The sequence below is a fragment of the Lytechinus variegatus genome, chromosome 18 (assembly GCF_018143015.1).
Source record: "Lytechinus variegatus isolate NC3 chromosome 18, Lvar_3.0, whole genome shotgun sequence".
Lineage (NCBI taxonomy): Eukaryota > Metazoa > Echinodermata > Echinoidea > Temnopleuroida > Toxopneustidae > Lytechinus > Lytechinus variegatus.
In genome coordinates this window covers 1,460,963-1,476,782 of record NC_054757.1, presented here as the reverse complement: position 1 = coordinate 1,476,782, position 15,820 = coordinate 1,460,963, and the positions used below count along the sequence as shown (strand labels likewise).

General features: G+C 37.6%; 2 protein-coding genes across 2 annotated transcripts in view; both read right to left on the bottom strand.

The window, feature by feature from the left end:
* Nucleotides 1-6,659: 6,659 nt before the first annotated feature.
* Nucleotides 6,660-7,363, bottom strand: LOC121431602 (zinc finger protein 488-like). The gene has a single exon (XM_041629164.1). It carries the CDS (start codon nucleotides 7,333-7,335, stop codon nucleotides 6,976-6,978), a length of 360 nt encoding a protein of 119 aa, XP_041485098.1. The 5' UTR covers nucleotides 7,336-7,363; the 3' UTR covers nucleotides 6,660-6,975.
* Nucleotides 7,349-15,820, bottom strand: part of LOC121432135 — a 29,512-nt gene continuing 21,040 nt past the window's right edge. The window contains exons 2-3 of the mRNA XM_041629990.1: nucleotides 7,393-8,399; nucleotides 7,349-7,360 (exon numbers count right to left, since the gene is read on the bottom strand). Coding sequence (XP_041485924.1) covers nucleotides 7,349-7,360; nucleotides 7,393-8,361 — 981 coding nt within the window. The 5' untranslated portion in view covers nucleotides 8,362-8,399. The remainder of the gene's footprint in view (nucleotides 7,361-7,392; nucleotides 8,400-15,820) is intronic.

The following is a 15,820-nucleotide window of genomic DNA, read 5'->3' as shown; positions in this document are numbered from 1 at the left end:
ATTTTGAACAATTTTCAATAAAACTATTATTTGTACATATGAAATACAATTTATCGTGATTGCAATAGTAGTTTATGATGATTGGCTGTTTTCCGGAAGACCGAGTTTGAGAGAAATGAACAGAGAGAGAGAAAGAGTGGAAGAGAGAAAGAATGAGAAGGGAAGGAATAGAGAGATGTGAGGATGGATGGGAGGATGGATGGATGGATGGATGGGAGGGTGGATGGATGGGAGGATGGATGGATGACTGGATGGTTGGATGGATGGTTAGATGGGTGGGTGGATGGATGGATTGGAGGATGGATGGATGGATGGATAGGAGGATGGATAGGAGGATGGATGGATGGATAGTTGGGGATGGATGGATGGATGAATGTATGACTGGATGGTTGGATGGATGGAAGGTTGGATGGATGAGAGGATGGATGGATGGAATGAAGGATGGGAGGATGCATGGTTGGATGGGAGGATAGATGGATGGATGGATAGATGAATAGATGGATGGCAGGATGGATGGAAGGATGGTTGGGTGGATGGATGGGAGGATGGATGGGAGGATGGATGGATGGGAGGATGGATGGATGAGAGGATGGATGGATGGAATGAAGGATGGGAGGATGCATGGTTGGATGGGAGGAAAGATGGATGGATAGATGAATAGATGGATGGAAGGATGGATGGAATGATGGTTGGGTGGATGGATGGAAGGATGGATGGATGGGTGGGGAGATAATGGGAAGAGGGGTTGAATTAATGAATGATATGAAATGGGGAGGAGTAAAGGAGCTGAGAGTGTTGAGTTTGACAAGATACAAGTGAATAACATGCGTTTAGGCAGGGAGATGGGTTAAGGCTTCCATTCAGATTCGATTCGAAACAAACTGAGGGATGATACACTCTTAACTCTCCCTATTCGCTCCTTTTTTTTCTCTCTCTCTCTCTTTCTAACTCTTTCTAACATTTAACTCTCTATATATCTCTCTATACACACGTATTTATCATCTCACCCTAACCTTCCCTCTTCCGTCTCTCCTCCTCTCTTCTTCTCTATCCATAAATCTATTTAATATCTTTCTTTCTCCAACTCTCCCTCTCTTCGCTACATATATCACCCTCTCTCTCCTTCTATACACTCTCTTTCTCCACCTCTCATCCTCCCTCTCTCACTCTGTCTCTCAGCTTGCGGCCTCTGTCATAGAAAGAAGGTGACCCCTTCAAGAACTCTTATGCGGAGCCTGGCAATCGGACATTTCATTAAGATATTTTCTTCTTTTTATCCCCAGTTTGAAAGGTGATCCTCCATTTTCACCACTTTGGGGGATAATAAAAGAGTTATGACTTCAGTGTTTGTTCGTTGAACAAAAGCTAAAAATATTAAGGTGTGAAATCCGACAGAGGGTTTGCGAAGTTCAGGAGCATTTCCTCACCCTAATCTGACCACGATCAGAGCTCTCAGGTTCCCTCAAAGACCAAAATTGTTGAAATAAATTGACATTGAGGATTAGATTTCACAAGGTGTGCTTATTGGAGGGCCATCCACATCAGGATGGTGTTTCATAAAGCTGTCCCTAAGTTACGAGTGACTTTACGAACAATTTGTAGTTCTTAAGCTGTTATTTCTTATGCGCTATAAATATACATCAATGAAAATATGGCTTACCACAAGAAAGGAATACCAGTGGTCCTGAAAGTCGTTCATAACTAAAGGGGCTTTTACAATTGCTCGTGCGATCGTTTATGATCATTATTTTGGTCACAATATACCCTGATATATTTTGCTGCACCGTTGCTGCACACAATAGCAACGGTTGTAAGCAGTCACATCACCAATTGTGAAAGGGGCTTTACGAGCAGCTTTATAAAACACCTTTGTTGATTAACACACCTGTCTCCATCTCAGATATTCTTTGTGGTCTAGTGGTTTTGACCCATATCTTTGGAACAGAGGGTCATGGGTTCGAATCCTAGGCATGTTTCGTCGATGTTATACTGTTCATAGCATCAGTTGGTAGAGCAATCGAATGCCATATCAAATGGAAGTGCCTTGGCCAAGTGGTCTATGGTGCCTTTCTAGGCATATGAAAGACCGAGGTTCGACCCCCGGCCACGGCACTTGAATATGCTTGTGAGAAAGTCACTGTGCTTTTATTCTGCATTCAAGTAAACGGAAATTGTTATACGCATTATCAGTAACTGAGTGTGGACTTGCTTTAAAAAAACAGTGTTAGCTCTTCATAAGCAGATTGGGAACTCCTTTGCTACCAGACCACTTTCATAAGTCTGGAGGTAAACCCAATGCTCCGACTCAGTCACAGATTCCACAAACGCGCATCATAACGTCCCTTCCTCACTTCATTTGGGAGTTTCGCATTGCAACGACGCAGGACGGATTCTAGAACGCAGTAAATGTATTGAAAATTCCCATAAAATGACAAAGAACAGCTGGGAAGACTTTGTCGAAGAAAGGGGAAAATGTTGTTTGTTCAGAGTCCAGGACGAAACTGCATTTTTATTCACAAATAAATTCCGACAAAGACTCAATTTTTTACATTCTTCAATCCTTTCGTCGTCGCCGTGCGAAAACGTCTTTATCAGCATGTAAAACGTGCAATATTGCATATTTACCCAAATACTTGAAATATATATATGTGAGAGAGGGACCGGAATTAGATCTGCAAGAAACTCGAATAGCACAAATTAGACTTGACAACTTCAATCCGCTTTGGAACATTGCCTGCTCGTCATCGTATTATTTTTCTTACCATTTTTGTGTATTTTTGCTTACCATATCAACCAGAGTCGTCTGCATTCAATTGGTTCTGACAAGCCACTCGAATTTCGACAAATGTTATTTGGAAATTATCAAATAATCTTGCAGTCTGAATGAAATGATCAAAAAATCCAAAACACGGTTATCCACTTCATTCCAATGTTCGTGTCGACCGAGTAATTTTAGAAGTTGACTTCTGTCATGAATTTTTGTTTTTGTTCAATGTTTATTTACTTACGGAAAAAAGATTTTCGATTAAAACTATGCTAAATCCCCCGCCTCACTCTGAAAGAAATTTTGGTTTTGGCACATGGTATTGAAAATGACATCAGATTAAAAAATTCTATCAACTGAATTTATTAAACTATTTTTTTCTTATCAGAATCCACAAACTTTAGTTGATGTTATTAATTCTGAACTTATTAATGTTACTGAGTGGATAAGAGCCAATCGATTATCTTTGAACCATAACAAAACAAAATACATGTTATTTAGTAATTCCATAGACAAGTTACCGATGAACATTATGTTTGATAATACCCCATTAGAAATGGTACCTTACACCAAATTTCTTGGAATAACAGTTGACATTAAACTTTCTTGGAAAAATCATATTGAAAATATATCCAAAATAATTTCACGAAATATTGGTATTATTAATAGGCTTAAATATTGCATTCCCTCCACATCATCAATCATGCTCTACTCATCCTTAATCTTGCCTTATTTAAACTATGGGATTCTTATTTGGGGGTGATACCCATCAATATTTATTAGATAAATTGTTGCTTTTGCAAAAGAAAGAACTTCGTATTATTCATAGTACATGTTTCCGTTCTCATACGGACCCACTTTTTCTAGAAAGTAAACTGTTGAAAGTCAAAGACCTGTATTCACTACAGTTAGGGCACTTCATGTATAGTTATAATAATAATGCACTTCCTCATATTTTTGATGCCATGTTCCCTAAAAATCAATGTTATCATAACTACCCCACGAGACACTCTGACGAACTTCACATTCCACTTTACAGAACTTTACTGGCCAAAAATACATTCCTATTCAATGGTCCGAAATTCTGGAACTCACTCGCTAATGATCTTAAAGACAGTGTCTCCTTGAATTCATTCAAACGTAAACTCAAACTTATCCTGCTTAATTCCTATAATTCTTTGCAACGGAACTAATACTTCATTATCTTGATTATAATCCTTACATTTTTCAATTTCATTCATTGTCCAGTCATATCTTTGTTATTTCACCAGATCAAGCTGGTTCATGGTCAGCCCTTTCCCATTCTTAGTTTTACTCCTTTTTAAAAAAATAGTTGTCTTGTACTGTCCTGTCTCTTGCTTTGTCTTGTCTTCTACGTCTTGTCACCCCCTCTCTCTGTTTTTGTTTTCTTCTGTCTTGCGCAACATATCCTTTACAACGAAGACCTCTTTGTGTGAAAAGCTTTGCATTTGTTCAGTAATTATGTTTCCATCAATATGATTTCTTTTTCTTTTTTATTTCCTGTAATACATGTTTGCATGTACGCATATAGTAAGTCGACTATAATTTCTTCATTTCCAAGGGGGATCCACAATTTTACAAGCTTTGCTTTTTAGTGGATCCCCTCATTTCCATTTATGCTCTATATTATTCTGTTTTTTTTTTTTACGAAGTAAGAATGCCCTTCTGTAAAATTGTACTTGATTTGTATTGTTTTATATTACTTTGTATTATGTTTTGAATGGAAATGAAATAAAAGAACTGAATTGAATTGAATGTCATATCGACGATACCCCCCCCCCCTTCAATCATTACTAGTGCCTCATAGAAACTCCCCTTCCTACTCAATTTGAGTTCTCACAATCATAACAGTTATTTCTCTCTCAAACCTTGCCAACTTTCTTAATCATCCCTTTGTGATCCTACAACGATGTCCCCTCTCGCCCCTTGAGACCCCCCCGTCAACAATACTCTTCGCTCCATCAAGTTAATTCTCTTCTAAACAACCATGTGTCCTCACAACATTACGCTCTGTACACCGTGTATCATATATAGACGATCAGTCTTAGCATCGCTTTTTGTCCCCACATGCAAAAATGCACTTTTATTCTGCACCCTTCCCTTCTCAATTAATCACAGTGTGTCCTCACAACATTACACACTTCACATCGTCCATTCTAACCGTTGTTTTTGTCCTCACATAGATAAGCCTTCTGCATCCCCACCTTCTCAACCAAACTCTTGTGTCCTCACACACACACACATACCCTAACACACACCCTGTTTAACGGCCCCTCTTTTTCTCTCTCCCTCTCTGTCTCGCCACACCTTCATTCGAATTCACCCCTCTCTCAACCGCCCTTATTTTCTTCTCTAATCTTATTTGTGTTCTCACATTCGTTCAATGTTTGACTGCCAGTAATGCCGATTTACGCACCTACGTGTTGAGCCAAAAGAAAAGACAAAAATGTGTTCAAAATTTAGGCCAGCAACCATACACTTTATTTACACATTCTACACTACCTGTTGATAGAATAATTAATAACTCTAATTTTCCTGGGATAGCCACTTAAGCAGTAAGCTGTTCTTCCAGCGGGCCCTGCATAACGTAACCTGTTATTATTACCCTTCTCCACCATGTCCACTGCCATACGTCGAGCTCCGGGCAAGAAGGCAGGAATGTCTCATTTTTCTATGTCTTTGGTATGATTCCTCTGGGGATCGAACCCACGACCTCCTGTTCATGAGGCTGGCGGGCGCTCTACCACTGAGCCACCATGTACAGCATATTGATAATCGAGTCATAAAACATGACAGAAGATTTTATTGAAGCGATGTGTCGATCTTATCAACTCTTCCGACAATGTCTGCAAAAATGTGATACTTGTAGTACACCATTTACGTCTACCATGTCTATACGTATAGTGATGACTTAATTTACATATTATATTCAACATGAAGATCTTTTTCTGGGAGCTCTTTTTACTGAGAGCTACAACTCAAGTTCTTATGAACTTTTCAGTAGTTTTCCTTTTTTTCTCTTTTACATTCTTGTATATATTGTATATTGTATTTTATATTGGTGAGAAAATAAATAAATTGATTTTGAACTTGAATATTCTCTGTTAAACCTCATGCTCATTCTGGGGAAATCTAATTTCATTTCACGTGCACTCACTCGTCTGTTTCCCATCTCTTTGACCCCCCCCCCCCCCGCATGTCTCATCAACTTTATTCTGTTGATGTTTCCAGAACCATATCCCTGGACCTCCCCCGGATAAATGACCAAAGGGTAATCGCCTACTAGGACCATTTCGCCATCGGACAATACCTTTCCTCATTAGGACAACCACCCTACATGACAAATGCCCCTAAGTGATGATTACCTACGAGCATGATTACCCCGTAGCTTATGACCCTAGCCCTGCGATCGGCACTCTCCAGGCCATCAATACCAGGACAACTAGCCTAAACAATTATCCTCTGGGACAGCCACTCTATCATGTCTAAGTAAGTAAACAAGTAAACTAATAACTAAAATGATCATGATGATGATAATGATAGTGATGATACAACTAGCAATAATAAAGATGGCAATCGTGAGAACAACCCATGTTGGCTCGTATGTATAGGACATGGAGGAGGAAGGCAATTTCCCTGGTGGTAGTGACTGTCCTCTGTACCAGTTTTCTCGAGCTCATTTGACCATGGGGTCCTTGTCCAGGAGAGCGTACTTCATCAATATTTCTGTCATCTACAAGATAATTTTGATTGGCCGAAAAGGGCACGTGTCTGACTGTTACTACGGTTACTCTCAGAAAAACAAACTTTGTTGGATCACACGTCGGACAAGTCCTTTCATGTAAACATAAAGCATTCAGGGTGCCAATGGGGAACACACCAAGAATTCTGTTGAACAGAATTAAAATAGGACACAAACAATAATAGCGTAATAGGAGGGGTAATTTGATTTTTAAACGACATTATATAGTCATGTCGTGGAATTTATCGGATCATGAAAGGTCTATAGTATAAGATTTCAAGTTTTGATGGGAATGTTTTGTATATTCTAATTTCTATATTTACAAATCATGTAATGTTTGTATATTAGATGTTAGACTTTTCGCATGCATATTTAATGTTCTTTTATATCTATGTATACAAACGTCTGTTTGTTTGTTTTTTCTCCGAAGTTCATATTCAAGGATAGATCACCTGACATGTGACGTCATGTGACGTGTCAGGTGATGTCTCTCTCGGAATGTCTCCTTACACACCTTGCAACGAAGGGTTTTCTCATCACCAGTTTTGTCTCCATCTTGCTTGTCATCTTTCTCTGTGACGTTGCCGCCACTGCTGACTGCAGCTTCGTCCACTGTACCGCTACCACCTGTTGTCAGGTTCTCCCTCTTGTGGTATGTTCGCATGTGGTAGACGAGATCACTGGTCATGCGGAAACTTGTCTTACAGCGAGCGCACCAGTTCTCAGAAGGCATGGTCAACATCCCAAGAGAGGGCGGTTGCCACAGAGATGGACTAGTCGCAGCAAGCATCAATCCTGGTAACGCCATGTAGGGTTGAATATTATTCGGTGCGCTCAGGTGTTGGTTCCTACTGTTATCGCTGGCATTCCCATGGTATCGTCCGAATGGCATGAACTGGGTTGCTTTCATGCTGTTTAAATGATGACTGTCCACTCTTCCTTCGAGCAGATTTTGCCGGAGCGAACGATAAGGTCCTAGGCGTAAGGTTTGTGGCCATGTTTGGCTTGTCCCGTTGGCAGAAAGTTGCGCCAAAGTGAGATGCCGTGTACGGGATTCTTGTAGTGGCTGGCTGATGGGCTGCGTCTGGTTTGGAATATTGCTTTTGTTGACAGTGTTGGTTCCAGCCTTGCCATCGGTATTGGTTCTGACATCAATGTCACTGAGTCCTGCGAACGGCTTTCCCACCTTTGGTCTTACACCAGTGGGTCCATAGAGCTGCTCGTTTAGCAGCCTCGGACGAAGCGGTAGAAGTTGCGGACTGAACGGTGTCGATGGTTTTTCTTTGCATACCTCACGGAATGCGCTCCTTCCCAGAGGAAAATCCCGATGGGTTTGAGGGAACCGTTGCTTAAACAATCTGGCCAGACTGTCTCCTGGTTCTATATTTCTCTGCAGGAGTCTCTCTTGATCATTCAGCCCTCCAAACAGTCCTGGTGCCACCGTAGTGGAGAGCCTAGCTACATTCAAGCGCGAGAGCGAATCCACGTCTTCGCGCTCACCAACAAGTCCTGGTGAAAGGAGAGATGAAGATAAGCTGTTTGAGTCATGGTGGGGTGGTGTAACTTCTGTGCTATTTGAAGTAATTCCTGAAGGAAGTATGATTGACTTTGTATGCCTGTCTCCTTGGACAGTATCACTCCCTAAGGAATCCGAGGAGCAAACAGCTTTCTTTGCGCCTTCCATACGCCGAGTTTTCGCCACAATCTCGTCATCAAATCCAGTGTCACTTTTTCGTTTCATTTTCATGCTTATATAAGGGTCTGTTTCTATTTCTGGTGATTTCATCCCGAGTTGTGAATTCGATTGGTTTGTTTCTAGGTCCGGCGATTTCATCCTATGTCAACTCCCTTGGTTTGGGTGGATTACGTAATCTGTAAAAATAAAGAGAAAAGCAGATAGGGAAGAATTGTTAGTTCGTTTCATGAAGAACATCATACACTTTATTCGAGTTTTATTTCCTCAGATTGTTCCCATAATAATTCCAATCATGGAACTATTTTGATATCAGTAAAATGGTAAGTAATGGGTAAAAAGCGTGTAAGATAATATCGGCATCTATTAGTGTGTTAGATTTGTAGATGGAATATAGACCAAGATGTCCTTTCATGAAAAGTTTTGTCAGTGTTTTTTACTGACTAATGTGCTGTCAACCAATCAGGTTCAAGGATTTCAGTAGCTTATAATAACAACAGTCGATGAAAATCACTGATTATTTGTTTCATAAAGTTACCCCATGATAATTGATCATTACTTCCTAGACGATCCGTGACCATGATAAATATCTTATAATAACCTCCGAGAGGAAATAGATTATGATTAATAAAATTGGATTTAAAGACACATAATAGCATTTCAGATATAATTACTCTTACGTGACGAAATAATATTAGAGTGACGAAAATGTTCTTAAATGAAAATGTCGTATTTTAAGATTCAAACGGTTCTTATGTGCAGATATTGATATTTGAGAAGCAATGGCATTCAAATTTTGAAATAATACATGATTGAGTATCATTTTCTTTTTGCAGTAACAAGTTAAGGTGTGGCTTATGTTCTTACGCGACAAAATAATATTTGATAAAAAAACCCGTTCTTAACTGACCCAAATATTATTGACACAGAAATGTTTTTAGAGACAAAATATCACGTGAGAGGCAAAATGGGTATTGACTAATCAGTGACAATATATTTGAGTAACAAAATGGTCACTGAAAACGAAATGGTATTTGACAATAGAATGGTTCTCGAGCATGTCGAATGACGCAATACTTGACGAACAATATGGTCATTTAAAAGAGATGGCTCTACAGTGACAAAATATGCTTTGAGTAACAAGATGGGAGTCAAGGTACGAAATACTATTTGAGAAACAAAACGGTTCCCTTGTGGAGAATTGATACTTGAATAAAATTCTGAGGAGACGAAATAAGACTGAAAACCAGAATGCTTCGTTAATGACTAAATATTATCTGATTATGTGAAACAGAATGATTCTCGAGTGACAAAACGGTATATGAGAAACAAAACGGTTATTGTTATTGGTTGACGAAATACAATTTAGGAACCAACATGGGGTTTAAATTATATACGAGTAACCATGGTAACTGACAACAGCCTCAGATCCAGAATTTACCCCAAAAGGGAAAGTGTCGGGTTTTTTTCATAAAAAAATGTCAGCACAAACAAGGGAAAACAAACTTTACCACTCGACATGCAATGACATACTTTCAAAACTAAAGTTAAAAAACGTGATATTTCGTATGAAGGTTAAAGGTCATGTCCACCCAAGACAAATGTTGATTTGAATAAATAGAGAAAATCAAACTAGCAAAACGCTGAAAAAAATCATCAAAATCGGATGTAAAATAAGAAAGTTATGACATTTTCAAGTTTTGCTTATTTTTCACAAAACAGTGATATGCACAACTCAAATGACACAGTCGATGATGTCCCTCACTCACACTTTCTTTTTTTTATTGTTTGAATAAACAATATTTCCTTTTTATAGATTTTACAAAAAGGACCAACTTGACTGAATCATAAGGTACTAAATAATGCTCAAGGGAGGAATCAACCGTTGTTTCACTTGACAATGAGGAGAAAAATAAAATATTCCATATTTCATATGATATAAGAAAGAAATATTGAGTAGATACTGACCAGTGGCGTAACTACGGGGGCATGGGGGGCACGTGCCCCCCCCCCCATCGGCTGACAAAAAAAACGGGGAAAAGGAGAAAAAGAGGGAGAAAGGAAGAGTAACGTAGTGGGAAAGAAGAAATTATTATTCATTATAATGGTATATTACATTATAATCATGTTATGCTATATTACATAGGAAACATTTTTATCATAACTCTATGAAACATAATTTGCTCAGGGCCTATGTTGTCATTGTTCCTGGTGCTCGCATTGTCTGTTTAGAGAGAAATATAAACCTGTTGTACGAAAAACTCCCGTTTCAAGTCAAGATACACCAAATATATTATTGTTTTTATGTAGTGACATATGGTTCTTTTTTAATGACTACTTAAAATGATTGCCCCATGTTAAGGTATTAATATAAAACATTTCCTGTCCGCGATTACGTTCGTATCAGTGGATTGGTGAGATAAGTCTGCTCTCCGTGAATTCCTAAAATCAGTCCTTAAAATGTCCCTTTTTCTGATCTGAATATCAAAAATTTTCAGATCGCGCTTCACGCTCGCATCATTTGGTTAGTGAAAAACGTATGGTCTTAGTGAATTCCTACAAGCAAGCCTTAGAATGCCCCGCTTCAGGTCTGAATTATCTAAATTTTCAGCTCGCGCTCGCAATATTTTATTAGTGAGATGCGTATGGTAATCATGATTACAATGACTACACAAAGTGCTTCATGTGTTCAGATGTAATTCTAACAAAATTAGCAAGCGCTTGGCACTCGCATTAGATGACTATGGTGAGATATGTATACTATTAAGGGATTCCTAAAATATAGTCATTAAGATCTCCATGTTTGGGGTCAATATATACAAAATTTTCGGCTCGCGCTTCGCACTCGCATTGTTTAGCTAGTCAGGTACGTATCATGATTACAAAATCGATTATAATGTCCCTTCTTAGGTCTGTATATCAAAAATTTTCAGCTCGCGCTTCGCGCTCGCATTATTTGATTGCTGAGATGCGTATTTTTATTTGTGATTACAATGACTACAAGTGCTTCCTTAAAATGTCTATATTAGGTCAGTATACCTGACAACTGAGCGCGCTTCGCGCGCTCACTAAGTGACTCAAATTTTTTGCTGGTGCCCCCCCAATGCCGTGACCCACGGTACGCCACTGATACTAACCAAGTGTGCATATAACTATTTTGTTAAATTAAGCAAAACTTTAAATTTCATAACTTTCTTATCTTACATCCGAATTTGATAAAAATTTTCTGTGTTATACTTGTTGGATTTTTCTCTTTCCATTCAGATCAACTTTTTGATGGGGTGGATTTGTCCTCTAAGGATCAAATTTTTAGTGGAAGTTTAAGGTGGCGTCTGCATCTATGCGCATTTTTGTTTGATTTCCTTCACTCGGCCGTATTTTCATCCTTCATTACCTGAATATCAATATGAATTATAAGTACTTCAAATGATCTTTAGCGTTAGACATGTTAGAGTTAAGATCGCTACGTTTCCTAACACGAAAGCGATGATTAGTGATGACTATATGAGTTTCTTTTACTTCACAGGCCTTTTTCCATTTATTTATGTCATTGTCTAAATCTCGAAATTCAATCTTTCACATAAATTCTGATAACCCCTTTATGAACTATTCATTTCCCTTATCAAAGTTATTTGATCATGTTGATGGTGGCGGTAAAGCAAAAGGCTGAAAAGAAAAATCGTGTGTATATTTTCATTCAGGAATTCTTTTATTCAAAGCTTGAAACAGCTAATGTTGATTTTTCTTTTCTTCACTCTTCCGTTCCCACGAATATTCTGAAGTGTACCATTTGAATAAAAAGAAAGAAAAAGTTTCAGTAAATTCATTCATCGGGTTATCCATTTATTCATTCATCAATCGGAACCCTCCCAGGAATTGATTGCCCAATCTTTTCCTCCTAAACCGTGCTCAATCATAGCAAAGTTTTCATTATTGCTGTTCAGTCAAGTTCAGAAGGTCAGGCGAGGCGGATCTGATTTCGACACAACCTTCAAACAATCGCCCCCATTCTTTTGGGACACTTTTACTTCTTTCCCTGTGTATTTAAGGTAACTGTTTAGCAATGGACGTTTGCAGTGGTGTAATGAGCAAAAACATATATAAAAATAAATTATGTATAAAAGACTTGGGTTATTGTATAGATCATTATTCTTTAATTATGAGGAAGCGAAGCGAGCCAGTCCATATGTGCTACTTCTCATTGTTCTATCATAGATTGGTCATTCAAAAATATGTCAAATCGGCTTGTAGGTCTTATTAAATCCTAATTGACCTCTAAGATAGCAGAAAACAGTCTATCGATAGAAGGAAACATTCAGGGAAAATTAACCTTGCTTTACCCCCCCCCCCCATGCTCCGTGTCTTGATGATTGAATTACCTTTGTTATTGGGTATATTGAGTATATATATATATTTACTTTCCTCTTCCGAGGTACTTTATTTTATGAAATCAAATGACATTATAATTACATGTAGACATAATTAGTCAATAGAAGAAAAAGGGTAAATATACACAGAATAGGTAAACATTTTTAGGAAAGAAACATATCAAGATTTTCTAATACATCTTTCTTATTTTTGTAACTCCGCATAAAATCTGACTATTAAACATTTTATTTCTGAAACGATTTAACATGGACATCTTGTAAACTACTTACTAAGCATAATCTAATGGTAAGTTATTCAAAGTAAATTTAGTTTTACTGACGTTGAAACCAATAGCACTAACCTTTTCTTGGAAATGAATATCTATTGAAACCAATATAAAACTAATTTACGAATCCTTTACCAAAAATCTGCTATATTTTAACAATATGTGAGTAAATGATTATTCAGGTCTATTGCAAAATGAGCAAGCAATATTTGACGGAATCTTCAATTTAAAAAGATTATCTTTAAAAGGCAAAATATTGTGCATGTTCTGTAGAAGTTATTTGAAGAAATGTATTCCACGTAGTACTTCGATTTCCTTCAATCTATACCTTATTTTGACAAAATCTGAAGATCATGTCTAAGTTGCGAAGAGATAATGATGATGGTGGAGGCGATGTCATGATGGTGGCAGACATCACGCCGAGTAGAAGCTTTCCCGGGACGACCTTGGCGTCTCAAAGCAGACGACCAAATTTATGTCTAATTTTCACATCTGTCCTGTTCGCGCCATGGGTCGTAGATTGGCTAATGCACAACGTTCAAAACATGTCCCTTTCCGCATCTCTTTCCAACAAAATGTGTTTTCAGACAGGTTTGTTTTGTCCCAAAAGTAAATCAATCCGAAATCATAAAACTTTGGCGGTTTTATATTGGAATTATGAGCTCAAGTTCAGCCTCTGTGTGTGGATTTTTCATCAAATTTGGTTCTGAACTGTCTCAGCATCAATAACTTAGCATCCGTAATTGTAACAACTAAAAACTATCGAGGATTAGTCAATTTTATCAAATTAATGTAGATAACAACATTACCTATCAACTTTTAGTCTCTCTAGCCTTCTAAACGAAACATTTAGAGAGACGTTTAAATTATATGAACCAAATCATACCGTGAATGAAATTACTGAATACTTTTCAATAACAATGAAATTCAATTTTTCCTGGTTCATTAATGAACATATTTCGATTGATCTGTTTGGTAATATGAATAAAATCACATATTTTGTCGTTTATTTTATAATCTATTCATTTAAAAATAGATCTAAATTAAACTTTGAGGAGTACGTGAGAATTGTGCTCTCGGGTACTTCTCTCGATCGATAGAATCCGACCAACTAGGTTAAAGTTGTTTTTTTCTTTGTACCTTGTAGGCCTATACATCTGGAGTCGCGGATGAAGTGTTGGTGAGACACATCCGAATTGAAAAAAAGATGTGTAAATTCAATAAAATGCATGTATACAGAGTATATCATGTATATCAGTTACGCCTTAATCATTTTCTTATTCGGTATACGAAGTTTACTTTTGAAGAGCACCAATTTATCTCTTTCATGACCAAGAGCTGGCGCTAGCTAACAATCAATATAGAAATTATGGTGTATTCAAAGGTCAAGTCCACCCCAGAAAATGTTGATTTGAATCAATGAAGAGGGAAAAAAACAAGCGTACAAATTAAGATTTCATCAAAATGGGATGTAAAATAAGAAAGTTATGTAATTTTTTCTCAGGAAATGCACAAATCAGTGATTTGCAAAATTAATGAGAGGCTCGATGATGTCCCTCACTCGCTTTTTCCTTTTTTTTTTATTTTATTATTATTATCATTTAACAGATTTGACAATTATGACAAACTTGACTACACCACATAATATTAAACCAATTGTAATTCCACATGAGAAGAATAAAACTTTGTTCCACATGACAATGAGAATAAAAGGAAAATGTTTCATGTTTGTAATGAAATCCAAAATAAATACACGGTAAAAAATATTGGGCAAAATTTTATCAAGCACGAGGGTAATTATGTATTCAACCAATTTGGGGCAGTATTTACCAAATGCGGGAAGCATATTATCCAGTAGGGTTAAAAAATAAGCAGCAGTTATTTTACAATGAGCAAAATTTTTATCACACTGGATAAATAAAAATGCCCAAAAGAAATGCCCATCGTTGGTTGGATACATAATTACCCTCATGGAGCATTTTTATCCAATATTTTTAAGAGTGTAGTGAATGATGTCATCAGTTCTCCCCCTCCCCATTTGTATACCGGCGAACAAGATGTGCGTATTACCCGTTTTGTAAAATTAATAGAAACTTCAAAACGTCACAATTTTCTTATTTAACATCCGATTTTGCTGAAATTTTCAGTGTTATGGGTTTTCTCTTTATATTCAAATCAACTTTATGTTGGCGTGGACTTGTCCTTTAAATTTGTTCTCGTCACGAAATTATAAGAAGAAGTGTATCTCAGGCTCGTAATAGGACCAAGTAGGCCTCATGATAAAAGATTGAGGTAAGTTACTGTTCATAATTTTCATTTTAACTCGAAGGGCGAATATAGTTTATAATAATAATATAACTGCTGCGATATATATTCCCTTGGTCAGCGTGTCCATTCCCTCCGGCATGCTCACCACAATTGCAAATGAAATTTTGCAATACGATATGCAACAAAAATGAGAGGTAAATTTTTTCCCCAATTAAATCACATCCAATGCATATATCCTTTAGCATATTTCTCTGAAGTATTTGACAGCTTATTTTCTTACTTCTTTACAAGGTGTCTTCTCTTGTCGTTATTTCCACGTTATCAAATCTGACAGGTTTAAAAGTTGTGCACTTTTCAAGGGCAAGGTGCTGCCCCGAGTCTGGAAAAAAAATGGACACTAAAAAGGACACTTAGGTTTCGTTAGCATTCAATAGTTCTGAAAGTGACATCAAAATAAATAACTATTCTCACAGGTATTGTTGATGAAAGTTTGGAAGGCAAGGATAAAAAGTGACAAAAGTCTTTGTTGAATTTTCCCTCTTTAACCTGGGAGAGGGACGGGGTCGGTTTTAAGCAGGGGCCGATCTCACTTTTCTCCATGAGGGGGGTTTGACCAGGACCCTGAGATCGATTTTTTTGGACAGGGGGAGCTGGTGTAAATTTGACAAAAAAAGGGGG

What these genes read in the sequence shown, in the direction of transcription:
- LOC121431602 (XM_041629164.1), bottom strand. Translation starts at nt 7,335, where the DNA reads ATGGCGTTACCAGGATTGATGCTTGCTGCGACTAGTCCATCTCTGTGG.